Raw genomic sequence first — 24,758 nt, 5'->3', positions numbered from 1 at the left:
TGGGGTAGGGAAAGGATAGACATTTGTGGTGGGGAGGGGGAGATTGGAGAATTGCCACATCTGGCAGGCAGGTGTCTGGCACTGTTCAGGCTGCAGTCACTTTCCCCAGCCAAAGGGGGGAGAAGGAGGAAAGAGGAAGGAGGGGCCTCCCAGGGTCCCTTGGGGAAGGGAGAAAAGCTCAAAATAGAAAGACAGAAAGGATCTGACAGAAAGGATCAAGGAAGGGAGATAATCAGACCCTGCTCCCCTGTCTCTGCTTTAGTCAGATGGTGGAGTTTGCTCATTTCTGGCCAAAGAGTTCCATTCCTAGTGGGAAACAGAAGGCAGGGGGAGTTCAAACCATGCCAGGCTAGGAAAACCGAAGCTCAGAGAATTCCAGGTTTGGAGACTGGCTAGAACTCCACTCTCCACACCATCACTGATTACCATTCCTCAACTCCTACTGACACTGAGGCCTCCCCCACCCACCCAGAGTCAATGCTGGATGTTGAGTAGCATGATTAGGATAGAAAGGCTATGCACTGCTTCTCCCCAGCTCAGACAGCAAAGACAAAGATACCCGACCCTCATCGAGGCCCCTGTACTCCAGCTTTCAATGCAGGACTGCCAGGGTGGTATACCCAAGCATTTCTCTTTTTTTCTATCTGCTGAGGGGGATGCCAGGCTCAGGGGCCCTGCAGTTGGTGAGCTTTATTGCCAGGTTCTCATAGAGGAGCAGGCAAGACTGGACAACTCTGTTTCATGTCCCTGTTGCTGGAGAGGTTCTCCCCACTCCCATTACCTTACTCTCATCTTTCCCTATCTGGTGTTTCAATGCGGTCTCCTTTGCTTAATCCTGGAATTGCAGGTCCATCTTAGGAGTAGTAGAGGTGACTGAGGAGACCCTTAGAATTGCACTGGAGAGGAGGGCTCCCCACACTCCCGCCTCCTTAAAATCCTACAGAGGAAGGGGGAAAGAAAACCGAAGCATTCTCCTGTCGCCGCGGCAACCATAAAACCCCCAGCTAAATCCATCTTGTGAGCTCACCGCCCCATTAAGATGCAGGGCCAGGCTCTACGCCAGCTCAGCCACATTCATTTGTGCGAATAAAGGTGGAGGAGGGGGAGGGGAGCAGACTCTGGAGGGACGGGGAAATGGCGAGAAGAGGTTATTTACACCACCGTCCTGACCTTCTGGAGCAGCACTGGCTCCGATAAATAACCCGCTCAGCGCCGTTTTAGAGCAGGAGTGGGAGGTGCAGGAAGGGAGCTGGGGTTGGAGGAGAGCCCCCACGCAGGTGTGCATCTCTGGGTTACTAATGGCTGAGGAGAGAGCAGGGAGCAAGCAGCTGGCTTTGGGGGTGGGGAGTGGAACTCAGTTCTCCGGGACTCCCACTGAGAAAACACCATCTCCACCCCACCCCTGGCGCCAATTTCCAGTGGAGGGGACGGAGAGATGCCAAGGAGGCAAAAGCCCTGTAAATTAGGGATGGAAGGGGGAAACGTTGGGGGAGTCTCTGAGGTAGGAGAGAAGAAATATTGTAAGATGGGGAGTTAGGGGGGCTGGAAGAATGGGAGCAGCTGCCAAAAAAAAAGGAAGGGGAACAGAAACATCACACAAAGGCAGTTTGGAAAACGCAATGTTTTATTCCTTTTTTACACAGAGCAGCATACAAAGGTGGCTATCTCCTGATTCCATACAACTCTTACATAAAGATGCCCCCTCAAAAATGCCCAGTCTTCCACCCTACTTCAGTCTTGGAGAACTGGCAGTTAGTGAGGAGAGGAGAACTCTTAAGTCTCAAGAAGTTTTTTGTTTTGTTTTTTTTTTTTGAGACATTTTGTGGGGAGGAAGTTTGAATCAATGGGAAAGATTAGATCCAGAAGTGGGTGCTCCATCCTCCATCTTCCTGGGGAAATCTAAAACCCCAAAGGTTTTATAAAGGAAGGTATCTCTCTCAGTAACTGAGGGAAGGGATGGACCCAGACCTACTGCTTGGATACAGGGCAGAGGTAGAGAGAGGATAGGGTTAAACAGCAGAGATTTCAGACCCAAGGCAAAGGAGTGAAATGCATGTGGGGGAGCTGAGGGGACTGAGTGAGCCCAGAGGCCCAAGTCATAAATTCCACCCCCTCCCCAGTTTTGAGCAGAAACTCTTCTTCCCAAGACTAGAATGGAGTTTTAGTTCCAAGGAGTGGCTCTGCTCCAGGGGACAAGCCAGGCAAAGATCCCACGGGTAGTAAAGGTGACAAGTTAAGGTAGTGGACCAACAGAACAGACACTTGAAGTTCTAAGCAAGGATCGAGGATCACGGCAGAGAATACAACTTTAACTGAAATCCAGAATTTTATAAGCCCTATCCAATAAAATTTAAATCACTGTTTTGCCCACTCTGTCCCCTTCACATAAGCTGTTCCCAATCTCTTCCCATTACTAAGAAGTAATGGGAGAAAATGCTGAATCCAGTAAGGCTGCAGCTGAGATTAAATGCACCTCTCCCCACTCCTACTCATTCCACGGAGAAGAATTCTCTCCCTCCCTCCCTCCCCTTGCCGGACATATGGGCTGTTGGGATGAAGGCCGGGTAAAGGCAGGAAAATACTCAGCACATTCTTTCTCCTGCTTTGATATGAAGTATATCTGCAGCAAAGGGTACATAAGTTGAGGAGAAAATAAAGTAGGTAGGGAGAGTAGGAGAGCATGGGAGCATAATCCAGTGTAGAAAGAAAGGGGGTGTTTTCCTGCTGGGAGATTAACTCCCCAAACTGCAAGAAGTGACAGGAACAAAGGGGAAGTATGTGTGGGAAAGGGAGGGGGTGTGAGGGGCATGGGGATGGGGGAGACAACAATCACAGACAGGAGGGAGAGTAAAGCATACTTGTGATCCCCAAGATGACCCTTAGAGCATTATTTGGGGGTCTGGGTAAGAAGTCACAGCAGACGTGTGGATGTTTGAAAGGGGGTAAAAAGCTAACAACTGTAGGGTCTTCACCGAAGCAGTGACCACTTTATCTGTTCTTTGGCTGACTGCAGCACCTGCAGAGACAAGGGCAGCACTGAGGAAGGCTTTCTGGGGGGGGGGGGAGGGGGCTGGGGGGGGCGGCGGCAAGGTAGGGATGGGGATTGGAATTGGAGATCTTCTTCCCCTCCTTGCCTTCCCTGTCCTTGGAAAAATGGGATACAGAAAATCCCCAAGGGGTGAGGCTTGGGAAAAACCTCTCAAAGACCCCAGAGGACTGTAAGTTTGGGAAATTCCAAAAAAAATCAAATCCACTAGGATTTGAATCTTTCAAATCTCAGTAGCTACCTCTTCTCTGAAGAGAAAAGAGACATACCTAGGGGGAAAGAAAAACAAAACAAAACTGGGAGTTACTAGACTCGTTAAAAAGAAGGGGGGGGGGGGGGAGTACCACATCCAGATGGACTACTTGATGAGAAATCCCAGTGGGTAGAAAACAGAATCTTTCCCTTGCCTCCCACATCAGACAGACAATCTATCTGCAGTCAAGGTAGCAGGACTGATCTGAAAAACCTGCATATTCTGGAATATGAATTTCCAGTTTAGTCCTCATTTGAATAATAAGAGAAAGAGAGAGAATGTGTGTGTGCATAGACCATCTGCTTAAGGCAAGCCTCTGCTGAGGAATAAATCACTGAATGAGGCAGCAGGCACGAAGGGTTTGAAGAGTATACAACAAGGCTGACAGTCACTGTTCACAGGAAACTGGGATAGGAGTTGAGAGCAGGGATAGAGAACATTTGGCTGTATGAGTGTCAGTTCTCTGGAATAAGAGAGGGGCAAAGATGTGTCTTCAGTCTCTAGTCACATTCAGCCTTGGTGGGTTGGGGTGGAATGCTATTCTCGCATAATCTTTAGTCACCCAGTCCAGCTGCAGAGGAAGAGGGGAGAAAGCCATACCTGAGAAACTGTCTGCTCCGTAAGGGGCACATCTTCACCCTATGGCACAGAGAGACATTCAACGTGAGAGAAAACTGGAGTAAAACCTGATTGGAGTTTGGTAGCTGAGACGGAAAAGCTGGTCCTTTAAACTGAAGCAAAGGGCCGAGACCCTAGACTTCTCAGTCTCTCAGGGAAGGAGTCATCCATCATAGGACAGTCAAAATTTTACTTGAGCAAATAGGGCTCATTTCATTCCTCTGTTTTAAGGCAGGAAGCCTTCTTCAAAGATTTATTCTATTCCAAGTAATCAGCAGGTTTTCAGATCCTCAACTCCCTCAACATGGGGGTGGGAGACCTGATTCCCTAGTCAGAGAAGACCTTTCCTGAATACCAATATCACTAGGGAAAGGATGGGGGGAAGCCAGGGGTAGTTTAATGGATTGTGCAAGGCCTGATGGGTAACGACAGCATGTTAATTTGAAGAAATAAACTGCTGCAACAGCAGCCTGAGAAGAGGAAGGGGGGAGCAAGTGGGGAGGGACCCTCACTCTTGCCACATAGAGACATATGTTAGAGGAGAAGATTAAACTATGCAAATGGAGCCCACGGCAGTTAAAAGAGAAGACTTCCCATTACCCAGCACTGTCAAGTCTTCACTTTGTGGAGGTCAGAACCAGGACATTCTTTGAATGGGAAGATGTGCTTTACTCAGATATCACTATACCCCCCAAATTTGCTGGTAGACTCTCTCTGCACCCAGTATCATCTCCCCAGTAGACTCGAAGCCTATTATGGCTAACTCAGAGGCCCCTTTCTGATATCATTAGTACCAAAAACGACCGAGGTTCTGGTAAATAAGTATTTCCTGATGGAGAGGTGCTGACCTCACTCAGTTAAATAAGACTTTAAAAGACAAGGAAGGCACCCATTTGCCTCAGATGATTAGGATCCACCCCCAAAGGTGGAATAAGCCAACCTCAAGTTCCTTTATAGTTTCAGGACCATGGATATTAAAGTTTCTTTAATTTCATTTACTCATTCAATAAATATGTATTCAACATTCACTTCATGCAAAAAATGTATGCAATGCTAGGCACCATGTTTGTTGTAAAAATAAGTTCATTCTGCTTCCCTTCTCTGGGACAATGAGAAATTGAAAGGGAAACAGAAGGTTATATTTTATGAGCCCCAATCCTTAGATGCATTTATGTAAACAAAACATTAAACACAAACAAACAACAACAAAAGCATTCAACAGGTGTGGCTCCAGAGGGTGTTTGTGAGTAGATGGGGGTTTAGGGGAACATGCTCCTGCTTACCCTTAATGCCACTCGGTGTACTACTTGCTGGGGATCACTCTCTAGAATCACCCTGCAAAGACAAAGATCAGACCGTTGTTCACTCTGTCCTGAAGGACCAACTTGCTATGGGGATAGGATCGCTGGCCAGTCAGCCCACTTGAATTACAACTGAGGCATTTGCCCTACTCTATCAGCCCAGATCCTGGTAGGTCTGGACAGGTCAGAGAACTCACCCTCCATCCACGATTTCATCCACAGCTAAGAAGAGCCCCTCCATGTTCTCCAGCAGAGCTCGCTTTTCCACATTTTTCCTGAGCCCCCAAGAAAAGAGAAAATACAGCCTGTGTGTGAAAGGACTCCTAAGACATTATTTCAATTGGGGATCCCAAAGTAGACCAATAAATGTCTCCGCCAACCACAAAGACAAAGAGCTTTTTCCCTAATCCACTCTAAACCCTTTCCTACTCTTTGCTAAGTAAGGATCAAGGATGTCAGGAAAGAGATTTATAAAAAATAGCCAATTTTTGACTACTCAGAGGTTGGTTATTCAGATCTATTATTTCTTTCCTACCTGCTGTGTACCATGCTGCTCATGACACTGCTTGTGAACACAGACATGAATGAGTAAAAAAAAAAAAAAAAAAAGGAAAAATAAATGGAGTTAAAACTCAATCTGGAATGGCAAGAGGTTGGGAAGGACTTGAGTGCAAATAGTTTGCACTCAAGCTCTGATAAACCTCCTGTCCCCTCTCCCCTCTCCTTCCTCCCTCTCCCTCACCAGCTCTGTTCAGGCCCTGAAAAGAAGCCCAACCAGAGGGTTGGAAACAGTCAGGGCCCACATCCACCAAGCTCAGATCCGGTGGTTGGTGCATGTGGCTAATCCCATCCGTCAGTTTGATTCCTTCACTAGATCATCCAAATGAAGTCTATTCATTCGCCTAACTAAGAAATAAATCATTCCCTTCCTGAGGAAATCTGAGCCATTTGCCCTGCTGATTTTGTGGGGCTGAGAGAGCCTGCTGCTCTGTTCCAGATGGCTGTCTATACTGGGTTCACTTGGGAGTTGCTGGGAGAATGAAGTTCAGAGCCCTGAGGATGTTTTCAGGAAAAGTATCTTATATCTCCTCTACTACCCATCTCCATGGGGAACAGAGGACTGGTGGGGAGGTGGAAAGGGAGGAGAGTGTCAATGGCACATTCTTCCTGTTCTAGCAGAAGGGAAAAATACAAAGGGCCAGAAATGAAAAGCTGAAGCACTGCCTCAATTCCTGGGGTACTGATGTTTTGTTGGGGACATTTCCTATACTTGCCTTTTTCCTAACTTTTTTTCTAATGTAAAAAATGAAGTCTGTGAAAGCACTCTGAAGGTGCCTCTTAGAACTCTGATGGAGCCATGGGGAAATGAGAGAATAGACACTGAAGTAAGATTCTATTCCCTTACAATTTCCTTCCTTAGCAGAAGAATTCCAAGGTAGGGGCATGCTCGCCATCCAGTCGTCCCTGTCAGCATGAATTATTCAAGTTCTTTTACTATATCAACACCCTGGGGCCTCTGTTTATCCCTCACAAATCCCAGGTCCTGAAGAATAGATACTTCCCTCCCAAACCAACATCAAGAATGGTGTGCTCACCTTAGCATCTGGCTCAATGAGTCGAAGAGGCAATTCAAAACAGCCATGAGCATCAGCTGTTGAGGGACAAAGGAAGCAGAAGGATAAGGCTCTGGTGGCTACTACCTGGAAACAAAATCCTCTAATTCATTGAGCATCAAAAGACAGACTTTCACAAAGAACCAAAAGCATAAGGTGAAAGTGAGAGCAAGATAGGAAAAGGACCTGTACATTCTCACAGAAATAAATTTTGCTACATGATCCCCACAATTTGAAGTCTCTTTTGTCCAGAATGTTCAAACAGAACTTTTGTGTCATAGTCCGCTACATGTCTTTATCAACTGTGTATGTGTTACCTGATGTCTTAGGTAGAAAAGTCATTAACCAATCAATAGCTGAGGTCAGAGGAAGGTAGCAGAGTGAGTGGAAAGAGCATGGGCTTTGGAGTCAGACAGAAGTGGGCTTGAATCCCAGTGAGTTATTTACTAGACATGTGACTCTGGTAAGGTTGTTAGGTTGTACTATATGAAACTGACACTTCTGTAATTCAGCAATGGTCAAATACAAGTTATTTCATATGGTTCCTCGTAGATCAGTTTCCTCATCTGTAAAACAAAATTACTAATGTCTACATTAGTACCCACAGAAATGTTGCAAGACCATAGAAATGTTGCAAGGTCTGAATAACAATGTTAATGTACAGCAATAATGAGAGCTCGATAACAATTCGTTCTCTCAAACTTTTACTTTTGCCTCAATTTTTCTGGGAGTAGGAAGGCTTATTTTCACTTACCCACTCCCCCGGACGTTGCTACCTGAGGTAAACAGTTTTTCCTGTACATAGGAAACTGGTTAGGACTACACTCACAGCCTCCCCAAGTGAGTGACCCATTCAGAATGTATGGCTTCACACATTCAATTAGGGTCAATTAGGATGTTGGCTAATTGATCCAGACTAGGTCAGGTGCAAACCCTTCACAGCAACAGCAGGCATCTCCCCCTCAACCTGGACCACACCTCAAGGGAAAAAAAAAAGATCTATCATCTAGGGAGGGCCACTGATATTATGTTACTATGAATGAAAACATATACAGTGTCTCCCACATGGAAATAAAGGAAATAAACTTCCTTTCTAGGCTGACTCGTTTGCTGAGTCGTGTTTGTGAGGCTGGCACAAAGGGATCTCTGACACCCTTACTAGCCCAGTCAGAAGCCAGAGGGATGAAACATGCCTAGAGACCAGAACCAGTGGTTGCATCCTGCCTGTGGTTTAGGAAGTGGGATCAGAGAGGGTAGGGATTCTCACCTCATTTTCATAGGAGCTGCCAATCACATAGAAATAGAGATCGATACTGCTTTTATATACCACTGTTAGGCCTTCCAAAAGGGCAATTTCACCTAGGGAAGAAAAATGGAAACAGCGGGTATCCTGAGATAAGGAAGGAGGAGTCACCATGGACTCCTAGTATCCAGCTCTTTTGGGTTGCAATAAGGCAGGTTGTAATGATCCCCAAAGATTGAAGGGGAGCTGCTTTTTCTTTTCTGGAGGTAGCAAAAGAAGGGAAATATAAAGTTGGGGGAGTTTAAATGTATCTTTTTCCCTAACCCCCTGCCACTACCCCTTACTCCCCTCCTTGTATTAAGACAGGATACTAGTCGATCCTTCGGAGGTGAAAATGCAGAGCGGTCACCTTTACAGACTTCCATTTACCTGCCCTAATGGATGCGGTACAATAAGCAGAGCTGCAGTTAAATTTGTCAAGTGAGGCTCATAAATCCAGGGACTAGACAGGTAGCTAACAGCCAACCTTCCAGCACGGTATTCCCGTGTGAGGTACACTCACCTCCCCATTACATTTCTGAAGAGTTTATTATATGAGGGGAGGAGGAAAAAGAGAGAAAAAGGAGGCAGAGTCATTTGACCCTTTCTCTGTAGTCCTACTGCCACCCCCTTCTCACCACGGCTACCCTGACACAGGGAGTAGTGAAAGGAAAACGACCTACTGTCAGTCCGATGGGTCTTGTTGAAAATGTTCTTCTCAAAGGTCTTTTGCTCCTTGACACTGGGATAGGTGTCGTCATAGTACTGTCAGAAGGAAAGGAGAAGGAGTTGGATCATTAAAGCTGGAAGCCCAGAATGATTAGTGACTATGTTTTGCCCTGGGATCTTGAATTTCTCTCCTTCAAGGCACAGGAGGAAGGAGAAATATTGGCAGGGAAATGGAAGACGGACTGTAGAGGCAGGAAATGAACAGTGAGTAATCTAATACAAAAAAATTTTTTAATGTCCCTTCTGTGAGCAACCCCTCCTCATATTTCTAAAACGGTGTGAGGACTGAAGCCTATGAGCCTCATCATGAGACTCTATCCCTGTCTACACTCTGGGAGAGCTCTTCTGAGATGATGCTCGGAAAGTGCCTCCTAGGAGCTACCCTGTCGAGGAGCAGTATCAGTGGACAAAAAAGGCACTAGATGCTCAGAATATTCCTCTCAGACTTCATTCGCAGTATGAAGTTGAGCAATGGGAAAAGGCTGCAAAAACCTCCTCCAAAGAACAGCAGACCCTGCTCTGGGCTCTCTTATACCTTAGCTTTCCTTTGTACAAACTGAAAGAAGCAGGAAGCAAGCCAGCACATTGCTGAGCCCACTCCCAAGCTCACCCTGGCAAGGGGGTGGAGAGGCAGGCTGCTAAATCGCTCTGCTCTTTAGGGGCTAATCTGTCGCAGTCAGCTGAGGACCTATGACAGGTCTGGCATTTAGTAACTGGATAACTGTTTCAAAAGGTATCCTGCATAGTTACATCCAATTACAGGGAGGAACAGCTGGTGAATTCTAAACTAATCTCTACCTGCTGATTGATTTATGCTATGCTCGCCCGGAGTTAATACACCAGGGACAGAAGAAATTTCTACAGGAGGGGGAGAATATGGAGGGAGAGACAAGGGGTGTCCTTTCTCTTCTCTTTCAATAAACCCAAAGTTAGAAATGTCACACTGGAGAAGTCAGACAACAAGCTTGGTGGTAACTAAAGACCCAGGGCTGGAACCCTAGACCTACAAGGGATGTTCCTGGCAGTGTGATGAGGTAAGAGGAAAGGGGACAAAAAGTGATGGGATGGGCTGACTGCTTCTCATATCTAGGCACTGCTTCTGCAAGAAGCAAGGCTCTGAAGTTTTTTCCTGCTTTAATGCTGATAAGGTCTGAGGGTGGTAAGTGGGAAGCAGGGCAACTAAGGGACAGAAGCAGCTCAGGTTTTATCTGGAATGGACAAGGTAAGGTGGAAGAATTTTCAAAATTATAGTATCAGTGAATAAAAGTTGGTAGGATCAATCCAAATAAAAATAAGTCTTTGTCCTACTCCTGAACAAGCATAGAAGGGAATCTCACCTTGGCAAAAAGTCGATCTCCATCATTGTCCAGAATCAGGATGGCTTTGACAGTATACAGGGAGGGTTCCTGAAGAGATACGAACAAACTTTCAGCCTGAAGGATCCTGCCACTACTGGCAAACCAGATACCTTCTCCTAGTCCCACGGGGGTTGCAAGCAAGGTACAGTGGTGCCTTTATATGTCACCTATCCCAACCCACTTAGATTTTGACTTTTCCCACTGAGAATGACCAAGTGGTGAGTGAACTCAATTGAGGGAGGAGGCATTTCAACAAAGGACTCAAAAGCAGCATCAAAGAACCAGTTTCGTTGAGCCAGCTTCAAGAAGGCTTAACCTAGGTGGGTCATGCAGATATTTCCAAATATTAAACTATAGTTATTTTCCAAATTACCCTCCCTCCCTGGTCTTGCAGGCACAGGTGGCTAGGGAATGTGACTGGATTAATTAACAGGCACTGCACAAGGCCATTTGAAAACAGGATTGACTGCCCTAGTGTACCTGAAGTTTCTGCAGTCCCAATGCAGTAGCAATGCAGAGGCATAAAGTAAGTCTTCCCTAAACCACCTACACACCGGGCAGAGGGATATGAGCGTGCACAAATACAGACATGCTTGCACAACAGTTCTGAATGCAGCCCCAGTGAGACATCCATCTTCCAAGACCTCCCATATAATCTTAATTCCTTCACTACACTCCCAGCCACTACCACTTAGCTTGCTGCAACAAAGACCAACCTGAATGTTGGAGGAGTTAAGAAGCAGTGAGAAGATCTGTCTGAAAAATACTCTAGGGTCTGGAGATAGTCAGCAGGAGGGGGTTTTTCTTTTACTACCAAGAATCAGACTTTGCGAATACTAGCTTTCATAAGGAAGTGCAGGCTAAGCCTTGATAGTTACAAATACTTTCTTCAACTACAAGCCTATCATTTTGCAAAAGCTGCAGTGACCTGATGCTCTCTTCTCTCCCTCCAACTTCTAGGGAACCAGCTAACTAGGAGAGGAAGGAGAGAAAGGAAAGGAAGGCAGGGGTGTATGCATGGAAGTAGTTTCCAGCCTCACTATTTTTTAATCAACACTGCTTGCCATGGATGGCCCCTGTGCTATAATACAACGCGTTTCTTTGTCCTTCCCTTCCTGACCTTACCTAGAAAACTCACAGTCCTCACAGGAGCCAAACACATTCTCTAAGCACGTGTTTAACAAAGACCCAAGGGTAAGGAGGAAAGAATCATTGTCAAGGCCCCCAAAACTGTAGCTTCTGAAAAGGTAAACTGTCCTATGGGGCTCCAGGAGGTTTATGGTCCCACATAAAGAACCAACACTAGCTCAGGGGGTGTTAAGAATAAGAGTAAAGGGAACCCAATCTTTTGACAACAAGGTGATGGAGAATGTAAGTTTTTCCCACTTGAATTTCAGGGCAGCAATTTGTGTGTTTTGTTCACTGAATTATCCCAAGTGCCCAGAACAATGCCTGGTACATACTAAACTATATTTGTTGAATGAGAGAATAAATGAAGTTTGAACACAAAGTAAGAATTTCTAAGTATTAAGAAAACCTCTTACTATTAGACTTCTACACAAAGGTGGATTTTCTGTTGGGGAACCTTGGATGACATACTACTAATCTTGTCTCTCCTCTGATATGCACTCCTTAGAGATGCCCACCCTATAAACACTAATCTTTGGAATAAAAAAAGGCTTAAAGAACTCCTGTCTCAAACCAGGGAACTCTGTGACTAGCAGAGGGAAGTCCAGAGTCTCAGTGAAAAGGATACAAATAAGAAGCAGCTCTCGTAACCCCTAAATCACCACAGAAAGGTCTCTCCACAAAGCAGGCTCAGATCTACAGTAACTTGGATCTTCAATTCATCAAAACGGGGCCACCAATGGGATTCAATTTCCTTAACAGAAAACAAGAAGTTCACAGGGAGGGAAAATTAGAGGAAACAATTTCCCCCACAACTTTTTCCCTGAGATCTTTGGCTCTTTACTTCTACTCACATTCAGAGTAATCCTAGAGAGCTGCCCACTGGTTTAAACTGGGCTCTGATCTGGCATGGGTAACTGGTTTTTGCAGCCACGAGCCTGGCATCCCTAGAAGGATTGGGAACCTAGACAAAAGAAAAATCCTCATGGCCACTAGCCAACTGGGAGAGCCAGACATTGTCCTTCATGGCCAACAGGGTATAAGTGTCTAAACCAGCCATGCTGGCAAAGAGAGAAACAGATCCCTGGGTTCTGCTCCTGGCTCTTTTCAATGGTTTCCTGAAAGATGTTAACAAAGAAACCAAAAAAAAAAGAAAAGAAAAAGAAATACTGGATCTTCCTAGAAAAAATAAAAGGCAAAGGAAGGCAAAAAGAAAGACCAAATTTGGTGTATTATGGCTCCAAAAAGAGTAAGAAGGCATTACAGAAAAGGCTGGTCATTTGAAACTTGCAAAAGAAGAACCACACTAAATAAAGTTGAGAAACAAGACTAGAGCTTAAACACTGCTTCCATTCTCTACTCTGCTACAGCAGGAGCAAGCAGCTGCTCCTTCACTTCTCCTGCCACCTCCTGACTGCAGCTGGTTCCACTTCATCCTGGGGCCCTTACCTCTTTGGAACAGGGGAGGGCCAGGAGCTCCCCTAATACCATAAAACCAGTCAATTTAAAGGCCCCAGAAACCATTACTGATGATATAATTTTAAGTTTTTGCAAAGGGCAAGTTTATAAATAACTCTTAGCTATTGAGAAATGGGCTTCCTGGACAACGGACTAGGCTTGACCTTGTAAGAGATTAAATGCTGATTACTGAGAAAGACACTACAAGCTTAGGGGCATGTTCAAAGAACTTAAAAGTTTTATTCTTTCCTCTCACCCTCAAAATGCGTAGCTGCTAGAAAGCTTTCGAGACAAAGTTCTGTGATGCACTGACTTTCAGAGAGCCACAGCCTGAGTGTATAACAGAACTTCACCTCAAATGCTAACAGTGCCTGGAAATGATGTGTACGCAGATTGGTGTGTGGGAGGTTGAGTGGCTCAGATAAGATTTTCATATGTCTTTATTATCAAGAAAACCAGAATGCACTCCTCCAGAGTTGAAACAACAGTGAACAAGAAACTAGGCAGCTGAAAATGAGTCCTAAGATTTAAATCAGGGGCTTCCGAAGCCTGGTAAAAAACATCAACATCTTCCAGTACCCTCTCCCAGCACACAGAGGACTAGAGGGAAGAATCATTCCTAGTGCTGCCCCCTATGGACCTTCTGGAAGGCCTGCAGCTTCCTTAGGCTTGTAGTCATTAGCCAAAATATCAAAAAGGCAGCTCTGGATAATGTCTCTCTATTTGTGCTTCTTGTAAGCCAAGGTAGGGGAGGAGGAAAAAGCCCTAAATTAAGTATGTTTTTTGTGTGTTTATGTATGGTGTATATACGTACATACACACTTTGGGGAAAGCTCAGGAAAGAACTAGGGGAATAGTGTTTGAAGCAGGTGGAGAGGATGTATGGGGGCTATGATTAATTACTTATTTGATTCATTTAGGTGAAAAAAAAATCAAGATGACTTTAAGGAGTTAGAAGATGCTATCCACAGAGCAGAAAGAGGACAAGAAAGGATGTGATTGAGATTCCTGGAAAGTTTTTCATTTCCTACATACAAAGAAATCCTTAGGGAAATGTCAATAGCTTTTGATCAATTAGAAATGATATAGCAGTATGCTCTTTCCTCAACCTTATTTATAAAGTAAAACCAAAACAGGTCAGAGATCCTAGAAGGAGAAATTCCTAGCCACCACCCCCAGTTCTACAAGGCTAAGCAGGTATGTGCCCCCTTTCTGTGTGCCAACTTCTTTCAAATGAAATGCTCCTCAGGGACTGAGGATCTAACTTGTCAGCCACAACATTCAAGACCTCAGATGAAAAGAAAAGAAGAATTAGCTAAAAGTCTTTGACAGGGAAGAGCAGTTTTCACATACCACCTAATGATTTGCTTAGATTCAAGAAGCATAGCTGAGAAACGAACAGGAGCCACAAGTATCACAGAAACCTACCCACGTGACACAAGACTGACTACTGGTTATAAGGAGGGAACTGAATACCTGTCTTAGAAAGAAATGATGGCAAGAAGAGACATCTACAAAGACTCTTCCTACCTGACATAGATATAACACATAGTACGTAAAGCACAGCCATCAAGAATTCCGACATCACATATAATGCAACAGGATGGGATACACAGGTGGTTCGGCGGGAGATGCCCATCTTCCACTTGGGAGGCACAGGTTCGAATCCTGGATCATGCACCCCCTCGCCCCCCCCAAAAAAAGTTCATAAAATGCAACAGAAAATGTCTCTGAACTCCTGAAACATTTATATTATACTTTGGCTCAGCCATTAACTCAATAACTACCTTTCTCTAGGACTCAGCTTCCTCATGAGAGAAATGAGAGGCCTGACCTGTATCAGTTGAGGTTAATGCCTTTTTTGAGTTACAGAAGACCCCTTTGATAAGCTGATGAACTACGTACCCTGTTCCCAGAAAAATACACATTCACACATTTTTATGAGTTCAGGGTATTCATACACCTAAGTTTGGAATTAAATAAGAGATTCTCTCTGAAGACAACAATGGTGGGGGGAGGAAAGAAAGGGGGGGGATGAGTGATACTTTCGTAAAATCATCCCCTCCGCTTTCCCTGGTATCCAGCAATGACTTCAATAAACACGCAGGTGGCCTTCATAAATTAATATGATTGAGAAAACACACACAGCCAGCAGGGGGAGCAAAGGTCAGCACCATATTCATCCAGGTTTTCAGGGCTGAATCTGGTGGTTGTGAGATGGGCAAGACACAGATAATGAGGCCCCCAAGTTCTTCAGGAATGCAAAGTCTCAGTTCCTTCCTGAAAATTCAGAAAACCTATCTGTTGGAGAAATTTTTTGCTCAGAGATAACAATCTCTAATTCTTCAACCACCACGAAAGTGCAAAGAATCACAGAAATGCAGGACAATGCAAGACTGCTGGGAAAGGAGATAAATAAGTAGAAATCATATTGTACTCGACACCCTTAGGTCCAGAGCAGCATTAGAACTTCCTACCTTTCCAGTCTGATAATCTAGGAGCCCTCATTTAAGTGTCACTCAGAAAAGGGAAAAAACAAATGGGGTAAGGTCCTAGCTCATGATTTGTGTCATGATTTATGGCCCTCCCCATCCCCAGCTACTGTAAAGGAAAGGCCAGTCTCTGAAAGAATGAACCGATAACCTCTGTGTTCATCTTTATCTATTTGCTCCCCCAAATCAGCCTCTGAGGGAGAATTATTATCCTCTCTCTTATTCCAGGATCCCTCTAAAAGCCACACAGTAGTAGAAAAGGAGTAGAAGAAAACAGGTAGACAGAGCTATCTAGGATAGGGAAACTACAGACAGGAGTGCTCCCTCCAATCAATCTCATTAGAAGGGTTATTCTGCCCAGAATCAGGGGAGGTAGGGCAGAACACTGTGTGAGGGCCCTTGCCAGGGCAGGCACCTTATAATAAAAAATTCGGACTCCCTCTTCCTAATTACTCTGGCAGAAGTGGTTAAGTAGGCAGTGATTCAGTGATTCTTTATTCCCATTCCACCCTCTACTTGTCTCTTCTAGTTCCCCTCTTCACAACTAGTTTTCCTGTCAGTATCCTGACTCTAACCAGGTTATGCCGGCAGCATAAAGTAAAAAACAGTAGTCAAGTATCTAGATGAAAAAGACCCTAAATCTGCCTCCCAGGAAAGATTTGGCTTCTCAAGGGTCTGACTTTCTTCACAGGGAGGCCCCCTCCTCCTCTTTTGACCATATGACAGCTCCCCTAGACCTTTGCTATAATTTATACCTTGCCGGGGACCAACTCCTTCCCACTACTGTAAAAGAGAAGGAAAAAATATATATAAATACGTCGGAAATCTATAACGAGGTCTTCTTGGAGGGCAAGACATGGGGAGAGTTAGAAGCAGCGTCAATTGCTCTTTGGGGGTTTTAGTTCAAGCCGAGGTCTGCTTCCAGCAATCAACCATTAAAACAAGCCGGCCAGAGTAACAGCACAGTTTATTCTGATCATTTAATGTGAAGTGTCAATAAATTAAACTTCAATCAATTAAACTAGGTGTGCAATAACCCAGATGGACACCCCGACACCAACATAATCACAATAAAAAATTTTATGGCTGCCAGGGACCTCACCGGGGGCAGTGCTGGCACTGCTTGCGCCCTAGCTGAGAAATATATCTCCACAGTGCAGGAAGGAGGAGATTGCTTCTCCTAACGAAATGGAGGGGCCAGGCACTGGCAAGGACGCAGCTGGGAGAGGGGCACAGGGGACTGCCAGGGACGAGATGGGAGTGCTTTGGGGGCTTAATGTAATTGATACCTTTGCCCAGAGCAGGGGGAGGAGGCATTTAGGCCAAGTACCTCCACTGTTAGTGCCAAAGGAATTTAACAAAAGCCCCATTAAGATGATTCAGGAAGCCAAGGCCATGGAGCAACATCAACCTCTAAGAGTCATTGATGTATTCTGCACATATACACATACCCTCCTGCACTCTGGATGGCTTGACTTTTGTATAGGGTTTAGAATTCAGGATTTGGTCACTGTTTTAAGATAAAAACGTTATTAAGGGAAGAGAACGGATAGAATTAGAAGCCTAATCTGTAAAGTACTGTTCAAGTGAAAGTGAATCCAGAGAGTATATGGAAAAATGAAACTTAAGAGGAAAGATTTAAAGATCTAGACTGCTAGAGTAATTCAGCCTTGAGAAAAAAAAAAGGGTTGAAGGGGACAAGTCATTATCTTTAAGATTCTATAGGGTATTAATGGAGAATGGTGACCTGCTGAGATCCTTATCCATTCACAACTGAAAAAAGGAAAACAAGCAGAAATAGCAGGAAAGAGGAAGTAGAGTTCAAAGATGGAGGTTGGGACATTATTATTAAACACTGGAAACAGAGAGATGAAAGGGTCACTTTCCTTAGGAATTACAAGTAGACCTGAGAAAGAGGAAACAAATCTGTTTGAAAGCTAGAGCTGGATTACTTAATTCAGGAAAGAAATGTGACCCATTCTAACATACCTAAGTGAAGGGAACCTATTGGGATTAAGAAATTCTCATAATCAGAGCCAACTTTGATCAATAGTTCCACTTGATCACCTCTAGTTTACGCTTTCCTTCTTCTCAACTCTTTACTTCTTCTACAACTGTGTGCTATGTCAAGGTGAGTGAGGACAGAAGAATATTTTCTGATCAGATTTCCCCAGAGGTCCAGCCAAACCAGGAAACAGAAATGTGAAAGGAGGAAAAGGAAAGTTACTCTGAAAGGAGTTTGCCCTCTCTAGGGAGTGGCCTGTTAAACACTCAGCTGGTACAGTAAACTTTGGTTCAACAGGATAAAGATCTAAGGTGAGATACAGAGAGTCTACATTGTTTTCACAATGAAGATGATGACCTAAGAATCAGGAGATATGGCTGAGAATAGACAGAAGAGAGGATGAGATTTAAAAAAGGTACTGTAAGGAAGTTTGATTCTCAATCAAATGGAGCTAATTTTGGTAGACCAGTGTGTAACAATAATGAGGAGAGAATAGAGATTTAGGAAATATTACCTGATTCTCAACAAAAGTTCCTCATCAGAACTACATAACACAGAAAATTATTTAAGTGACCATTTTCTCACTTCCCCCAATGGAGGGTTCATAATGAATGGCATTCTGGATGCAGTGGATAGAGACTGATTCATTACAATGGATGCCTTAGGGCATTAAGGCTCATGGAACTCCAGTTGAGAAAGCTGGAAAAGTGAAGAAAAGTGTTTAAATTCTTAATTGAGAGCCCCAAATAACTGTATGTAAAGAGCAAAAAATGTTGAAAAGAGTTAACCCAAAGGAAAGATAATACTAATTTAATATCTTAAAATCTCTGGAGACCAGTACAGGGATTAATATCTGTTGGTGATGTTTGAAAGGACAATTTTGCATACAGAGGACGGAGAAAGCCCATGGTGAGAGAATCTTGGTAACATCATAGAGGGATGTGATCTTAGAGGTTGAATAAATCCAATCTAATCCTAGTTTTGATATTGTGCTTCCTTAAGCACAATTCTTAGGTCATCATCTTCACTGTGAAAAGAATGTGGACTCACTGTATCTCACCTTAGATCTTTATCCTGTTGAACCAAAGTTTTCTCGTACTTTGATTTCCCATTTAACATAATTACATTGGTCCCTCAGGATAAAAAAAAAAGCATGAGGATTATATTATTACTATGGTAACATATATACAACATAAAATTTCCCATTTTAAGCACTTTCAAGTACACACTTCAGTGGTAATAGTCACATTCACCATGTCATGCTGCGATCACCACCATCCATTACCAAAATGTCCATCAACCTACACAAAAACTCCCTACTCATTAGGCATTGATTACTTCAGTATGATTTTTAAAGCAAAGTTCTGGGGTACCTGATCAAGTTAGCTCTAACACCATGAATGCAGCATCTTAGGTACAGATTCAAGTGGATATAAGGAAGAAGTGAGTTGGAACAAATGTCCCTTAGGAAGAAGGGAGAGGAAACTGAGGTGTGAGAAAATGTGACAAAGGGAAGACTTTCACATATAACTCCCTCAATTCACCACTATTCATAAACCCTTTGCTAAAAGGGCACCCTAACTATCATTTCTCTTGCTCCTTTACTGCCAAGCAGGGTCCCTCTAAACATGTAAGGAAGGTATCTACAAATTTCTAAAAACTTCCAAAGAAACCAATTCCCTAGCATCTATCTATCCTATCTGTTAATTGGTTAAGGATACTGGTTAACTGCCTGCTACTAAAAATATATTTAAAAGTACCTGGATTTTAAGCTTTCTACCTAGATTTGAACAATCTAGGAATTATCTCCACCTTTGCCAGTTTTGAAGGAGGGGAAAACTGAAACCTGTTAGTCTCTTCTACGTGATGATGAGGATCTGGATACGGATGTGCATAAAGTCGGAGGAAAAGAAAAGTCTCCCGGAAAGCTTTCTAGAGTTCAACTCAAGGAAGGAGGCCAGGAACTAAATTCATATCATATCATAAATTCATATTCATATATATATATTTCCAAATTGAAGACAGGATATTTTTGAGAGAAATGCTTAGGTCCAGTCAAAAGGAGTAATAGGTATTTTACTGGTTTGAACAACTAAAATGGATGTTATGAATTAAAAACGGGCTAACATGCCCCTTTAACCACTACAATTCTCATGTATCCAGGGAGAGAGTCAGCATCGCAGATCCTACAGTAAGAATTCCAAAAGTCTAAATGAGGAGGGAAAAAGGAGAACAGAATAAAGAATCTGGAAAAAATATTCTACAATCCAAACTAACTCTATGAGCTATTCCAGAACTTCAGTGGAATAAACTTACTCTTCATCAAGACAGACAGACATAACAGGAATTAACGGGAAACCGAAGTAGGGAGAAAAACGGTTTTTGAAGGAATACGGCAAGGAATGTCAAACTCATAGCCATCAAACTCACAACTTGTGATGAGAAAACTCTAATCCTACAATTTGGGGCGAATTTAGATATTTAAGGAAACTCAGATCAGGAGATCACCCACAATGTAAAGAATTAGGGAAAATCTAAAGAAGCCCCCAACCCTGCACGCTTATAATTCTATGTATCCTCGGACTCCATGTGCTCCCTTCAACTTTTCACCGACTCTATGACCCTCTTTCTCCCCGGCAGGGCTTCCTACTCCGGTCCGAGGCTTTAGCTCCTGTGCTAGGCCACACGCTTATTCCGAGGGCCAGCAGAACCTCCGGTCCCCGAGGATTACCCAGAATTGCCCCCTCTCCTCCCTCCAGTCGAGCTGAACCCGACTCCGGCCCCTATGGACATCTCAGCATCTCGCCTGCCCCTCCGACTCCTACCAAAATCAGCGCCTCCATCTTGCCCCGCAGCTGGTGCCGACGTGGAGCCGCAAAAAGAACGCAGCCGCTGATTGGCTCTACGTCTCCATTAAGCAGCCCCCTAGGATAAGGGTCATTGGACACCAGACGCCAGAATTGCCTTACTGACCAATCAATGTACTAGCTTTCTCAACGGAAGTAAGATATCCAACCAGAAAACTCAGATATTTGATTGTCAGCTTGAATACTCAATAAAAAGCCAAATTCGCTCCAGGGAATGAGGCATAGAGTGACAGGGGCGGGGTTGTTTCCATGGGGAACAGAGGAAGCGATTATTAATTTTCGATTGGTAGAGTAGAGCGTACGTGATACCGTCGACTCGCCTAAGTAACTTTAATCAGCACTGCCTGTAGGGGGCGCTATGACCTTTTGGCCCTTAGCACTGGCAGCCGGTGACAGAATCCTATCCTAATCACTATACCAAGAGCCCACCCTAGGTCCATGTTACTTCGGGTTGCTGGAGCAGCTATGCCTGACACCCTCCAGGCTTGGTCAGCTATTTAAGCATCCTCAAAGGAAGTCTGTACAACCACAAAGTGGAGCCACTACACTAGATGCCTCGCGTTTTAACTAGAAGAACCAAGGCCGCCACGGTAAAGATCTCTCTAAGTTGGAGTCCCAGGCTTTGCAGGACCCAGGGAAGGAAAAGAAGCCAGTGAATTTCTCTATTAACAGTTTCCTTTGGTCAGATGTGAAATGAGACGTTAGAGCTTTAGACGCCTGAAAGGAGAAAAATAGGAGGGGTAAAGGGTTTGTAAAGGACCAGGACAAGGGAGGGAGGGTACAGGGAGCAGTGTCTGCGGTTTTCCAGTAGGGACAAGCCGTTGCAAAACGAGAAAAGAGAAGTTTACTAAGTGCAGAGATTTCACAATGGGGCAGGGTTTTGATCAAGTTTGCTTTCCCCAACCCTTGGTTCCTTGGTGCCTGACCCCCGTAGTTCGGCACCTCTCATTGCCTTATATTATCCCTACAGGAATTTATATTTCCCATCTCAGACAACTTTGTCTTTAGGATCCCTCCAAGAAAAGGTCCAAACCAACCCAAGAGTTTTTTTTTCATAGTTTCAGAGTAGAGTCAGAGGGCGTAAGAGAGAAGTAAAATAAACAATGGAAAAGTTTTGGTAATAGATGCTGGTGATGGTAGCACAATAACATCGCTGAATTATGTATTTGAATGTGGTTAAAAAGGAGAAATTTTACGTTGTATAAATGTTACTAGAATAACAATTTTTAAAAACCATAGGACTATACAACACAAAGAGTGAATTAATGTAAACTGTGGTCTATAGTTATAAGTATAATAATGTTTCATCAATTGTAACAAAGGTACCACACTAATGCAAAATGTTTATAATAAGGAAAGCTATGTGCGTGAGTGGGTTATAGAGGAACCCTGTATTTTCTGCATGATTTTTCTGTAAAGCAAAACTTCTCTAATAAAAAAACAAAAACAAAAACAAAAACAAGAGGAAGGTAAATGATTTTCTGATGAAGTCCCAAGTGACAAAGCTCAACAATCCAGGTCTCAAATATAAATTGAAAAATGGCAGAGAAAGTCATCTGGAATTGAGGGACTGGCGTGTGAGAAATTACTTCTTTTATACCTGATTGAGCTGACTTGATTTATCACCTTGTCCCTTTAAAATTGCAGAGATGCTAAGCCCTGGACACAAAACATGAAGGTCCATTATCTGTGAACTTCAGAGTCTCAAACTGGACGCTTATAGTTTAAGGAAACATAGATCCACCCCCAAGGCTTCAGTTGATGAGGTTGGAATTGAGCTCTCTTTGTTGTAATCTGTAACTCAACCTGCAACCTCTTTGAGAAAAGAGTATGGAGAGGCACAGTCTAAATAATTTCACAGCAGAAGACTCCAACTTGACGATCTTTCCACCAAGGTTTTGGGACAACTCAGATTAGATACTACATATAAAATGGGAAGGGAAACAGTTGACCAACTATGAGCCCAATCAGGGATGCTTAGGCTTGAATATTGGGGTTTGGACAGAAAGATGGTGATAAGGAGCAGAGAGGGGAGTATCTAGGTAAAAATCTTAAAATCCAGGTAGTTTTTAATAAGATATTTTTTATTGTAGGCAGTTAACCAGTTAACAGATAAGGTATCAGATGAGGTAGATACTAGTTTTTAGAAATTTTTAGATACCTTCCTACACCTATTTAGAAAGGAGCTTACTTGGAGGTAAAGGAGTAAGAGATGATAGGAAACTCTTTTTTTAATTTGTGTGCTGTAAGGCAGGGGTCACATTTCATTCTTTTTCCATATGAGTATCCGTTCATTGCACCACCATTTGTTGAATTTTTGCTTTTGTTTGGTTTTTTGTTTGTTTGCTTATTTGTTTGGGGAGTGCATGGGCCAGGAATCGAATGGGGCCTCCCGCATGGCAGGCGAGAATTCTACCACTGAGCTACCCTCACATCCCTTAGAGAACTCTTTTAACAAAGGGTCTATGAATAGTGGTAAGTTGAGGGAGTTATATGTGAAAGAAAATCTTCCCTTTGTCACATTTTCTCCTACCTCAGTTTCCTCTCCCTTCTTCCTGAGTGATGTTTACTTCAGCCCACTTCTTCCTTATATCCACCTGAATCTTTACCTGAGATGCTGCATTCATAGTATTCCAGCTAACTTGATCAGGTACCCCAGAACTTGGTTGATGGAAATTTTGGTAATGGATGGTGGTGATGGCAGCACGACATTGTGAATATCATTAACGTCATTGAATTCTGTATTTGAACGTGGTTAAAAGGGGAAATTTTAGGTTTTATATATATTACTAGAATAAAAATGAAAAAAAAAACCACATAGGACAACATGGCATGGTGAACCCTATTGTAAACAATAGGCTATAGTTAATTGAAGAGTTATAAAAATGTTATTGCATGAATTGTAGCAAATGCTACAATTTGTCGCAATACTAATGCATGGTATTAATAATAGGGTGGTATGTGGGAACTTTGTGTTTTATGCATTATTTTCCTGTAAACCTACAAATTCTCTAACAAAAAAATTAAAAAAAAAACCTAAGTGGTCTAGACAATCCTATTGATCAAAATAGTTGGGGTAACTGATTATTTTTTTCATTTAAAAACTTTAAGACTCTATCATAAATATCTTTGTATATGTTTTCAATAAATGTTTATCAAATGCCAGCCATGTGCCAGGCATTGGCTTTGGGCACTGGGGTTATAGCAGTGAACAAAACAATCAGGTACCTCTGCCCTTGTAGCATTTGCATTGTAGTTAGGCAGCGGAAGCAGAGAATAAACCGAAGAAATAAGTAACCTATATAAGAGTTAGGTGGTGATAAGGTTTATGGAAAAAAATTAAAACTAAAAAGGAAAACCGGGAGTGATCCCATTATGTTGCACAATATGGAGTGGTACCTTTCACAGTGAGATGTGAAGGAGAGGCAAGAGGTTCAATAAGATGGTCCCAGAAGACCTTACTAAGAAGGGTACATTTGATAAGACACCTAAAAAAAGTTAGAGAATGAGCCATGTGGATATTTGGGGGAAGAGCATTCCAGACAAAGAGAAAATATAGGAAAATATGGAAGAAAAATATTAACATAGGTTACCCTGAGAGGATGAGATGGAAAGAGTGGATTATTCAATAGATTTTCTTTATATATGTTGTTCCTGTAGGACTTTGTTACAACAAGCAATTTAAAACTAATAAATGAAAAAGGGACTATCATAAAATGGGGATAAAGTTGGGAGGATTAAATGAGATAATGTTTGAGAAAATGTGTGTAAACTGTTAAATGCTTAGTATTTACTTATTATTTTATAAATAACTGAACATAATTGAACACTTCTGAGCAGAAACATGAGTTTATGGAAGCAATTTTAAGATCATTAATTTGACTGCACGTGTGCAGGTAGGATGAGAAGAGGACAAGTGAAAGGCATAAAGACTAACTAGGGAGACACCACAGTTCTTTATGTTCAAGTGCACACAAAACAGTGACAGTAAAAAAAAACTCCCCAAAAGATTATGTGTCACAAGTGAAATTAGAAGTCAAAGTGTGATGGATAGAATCAACTGTTTGTAGAAGTAGCAAAAGTCTTGATGTAGTTTCAGGAAAGCGTAATTTCATCAACATAGCCAAAGCTCTACCTCGCCTAATCTCTTAAAGTAAAATGGCTGGAGCCATAACACAATCAAGCTCTAACCCAATCAATTATAATAAAATAGCTGAGGTGCATATAAACAGAATCAATTATATTAACTTGGCTGGAACAGAAACCCAATCCATTGAATTGTACCTTGGTTCTGAAATCCTACTTAATCAATTCAGACCTTGTCTCTATAGATGGATTGTAGGGGGATGGTCTACATAGAATCCCTCCCACCTCCCCAAAATAAGTTTGTCATTATTTCTCAAGTGAACTTTAGGGGAAAAGATTCCCTATTCTTCCACTAACACAAATGAATATCTTATATCTTTATAAAGGTGGTGGATTCAGCTCTGCCAGCCATTAAAATTAATCAACTAATTCCATTTGTTCACCAAGCAACCTTCTACTTGTAACATTGGGCTTTCAAAGTAGTCAACTATTTTGATCAGCCGATAGGATCATCTAGACCTC

The 24,758-nt window shown here is 43.0% G+C and overlaps 2 protein-coding genes across 2 annotated transcripts in view; one reads left to right on the top strand and one right to left on the bottom strand.

Annotated features, from left to right (window-relative positions):
• Positions 1–1,603: 1,603 nt before the first annotated feature.
• On the bottom strand, positions 1,604–20,222 carry COPZ1 (coat protein complex I subunit zeta 1). The gene is made up of 9 exons (XM_077110914.1): positions 20,109–20,222; positions 10,180–10,248; positions 8,797–8,878; positions 8,099–8,190; positions 6,814–6,869; positions 5,416–5,493; positions 5,201–5,252; positions 3,900–3,938; positions 1,604–3,016 (listed from the first exon to the last, which is right to left on the bottom strand). Exons 1-9 carry the CDS (start codon positions 20,124–20,126, stop codon positions 2,969–2,971), a joined length of 534 nt encoding a protein of 177 aa, XP_076967029.1. The 5' UTR covers positions 20,127–20,222; the 3' UTR covers positions 1,604–2,968.
• The window catches only part of NFE2 (nuclear factor, erythroid 2), a 20,406-nt gene continuing 15,128 nt past the window's right edge, over positions 19,481–24,758 (top strand). The window contains exon 1 of the mRNA XM_077110905.1: positions 19,481–20,740. The gene's annotated coding sequence lies outside the window, so the exon portion shown is untranslated. The remainder of the gene's footprint in view (positions 20,741–24,758) is intronic.

The sequence above is a fragment of the Tamandua tetradactyla genome, chromosome 7, assembly GCF_023851605.1.
Source record: "Tamandua tetradactyla isolate mTamTet1 chromosome 7, mTamTet1.pri, whole genome shotgun sequence".
Taxonomy (NCBI): Eukaryota; Metazoa; Chordata; class Mammalia; order Pilosa; family Myrmecophagidae; genus Tamandua; species Tamandua tetradactyla.
Note: the sequence above shows the minus strand (reverse complement) of the source record. Positions and strands in the feature narration are given on the sequence as shown.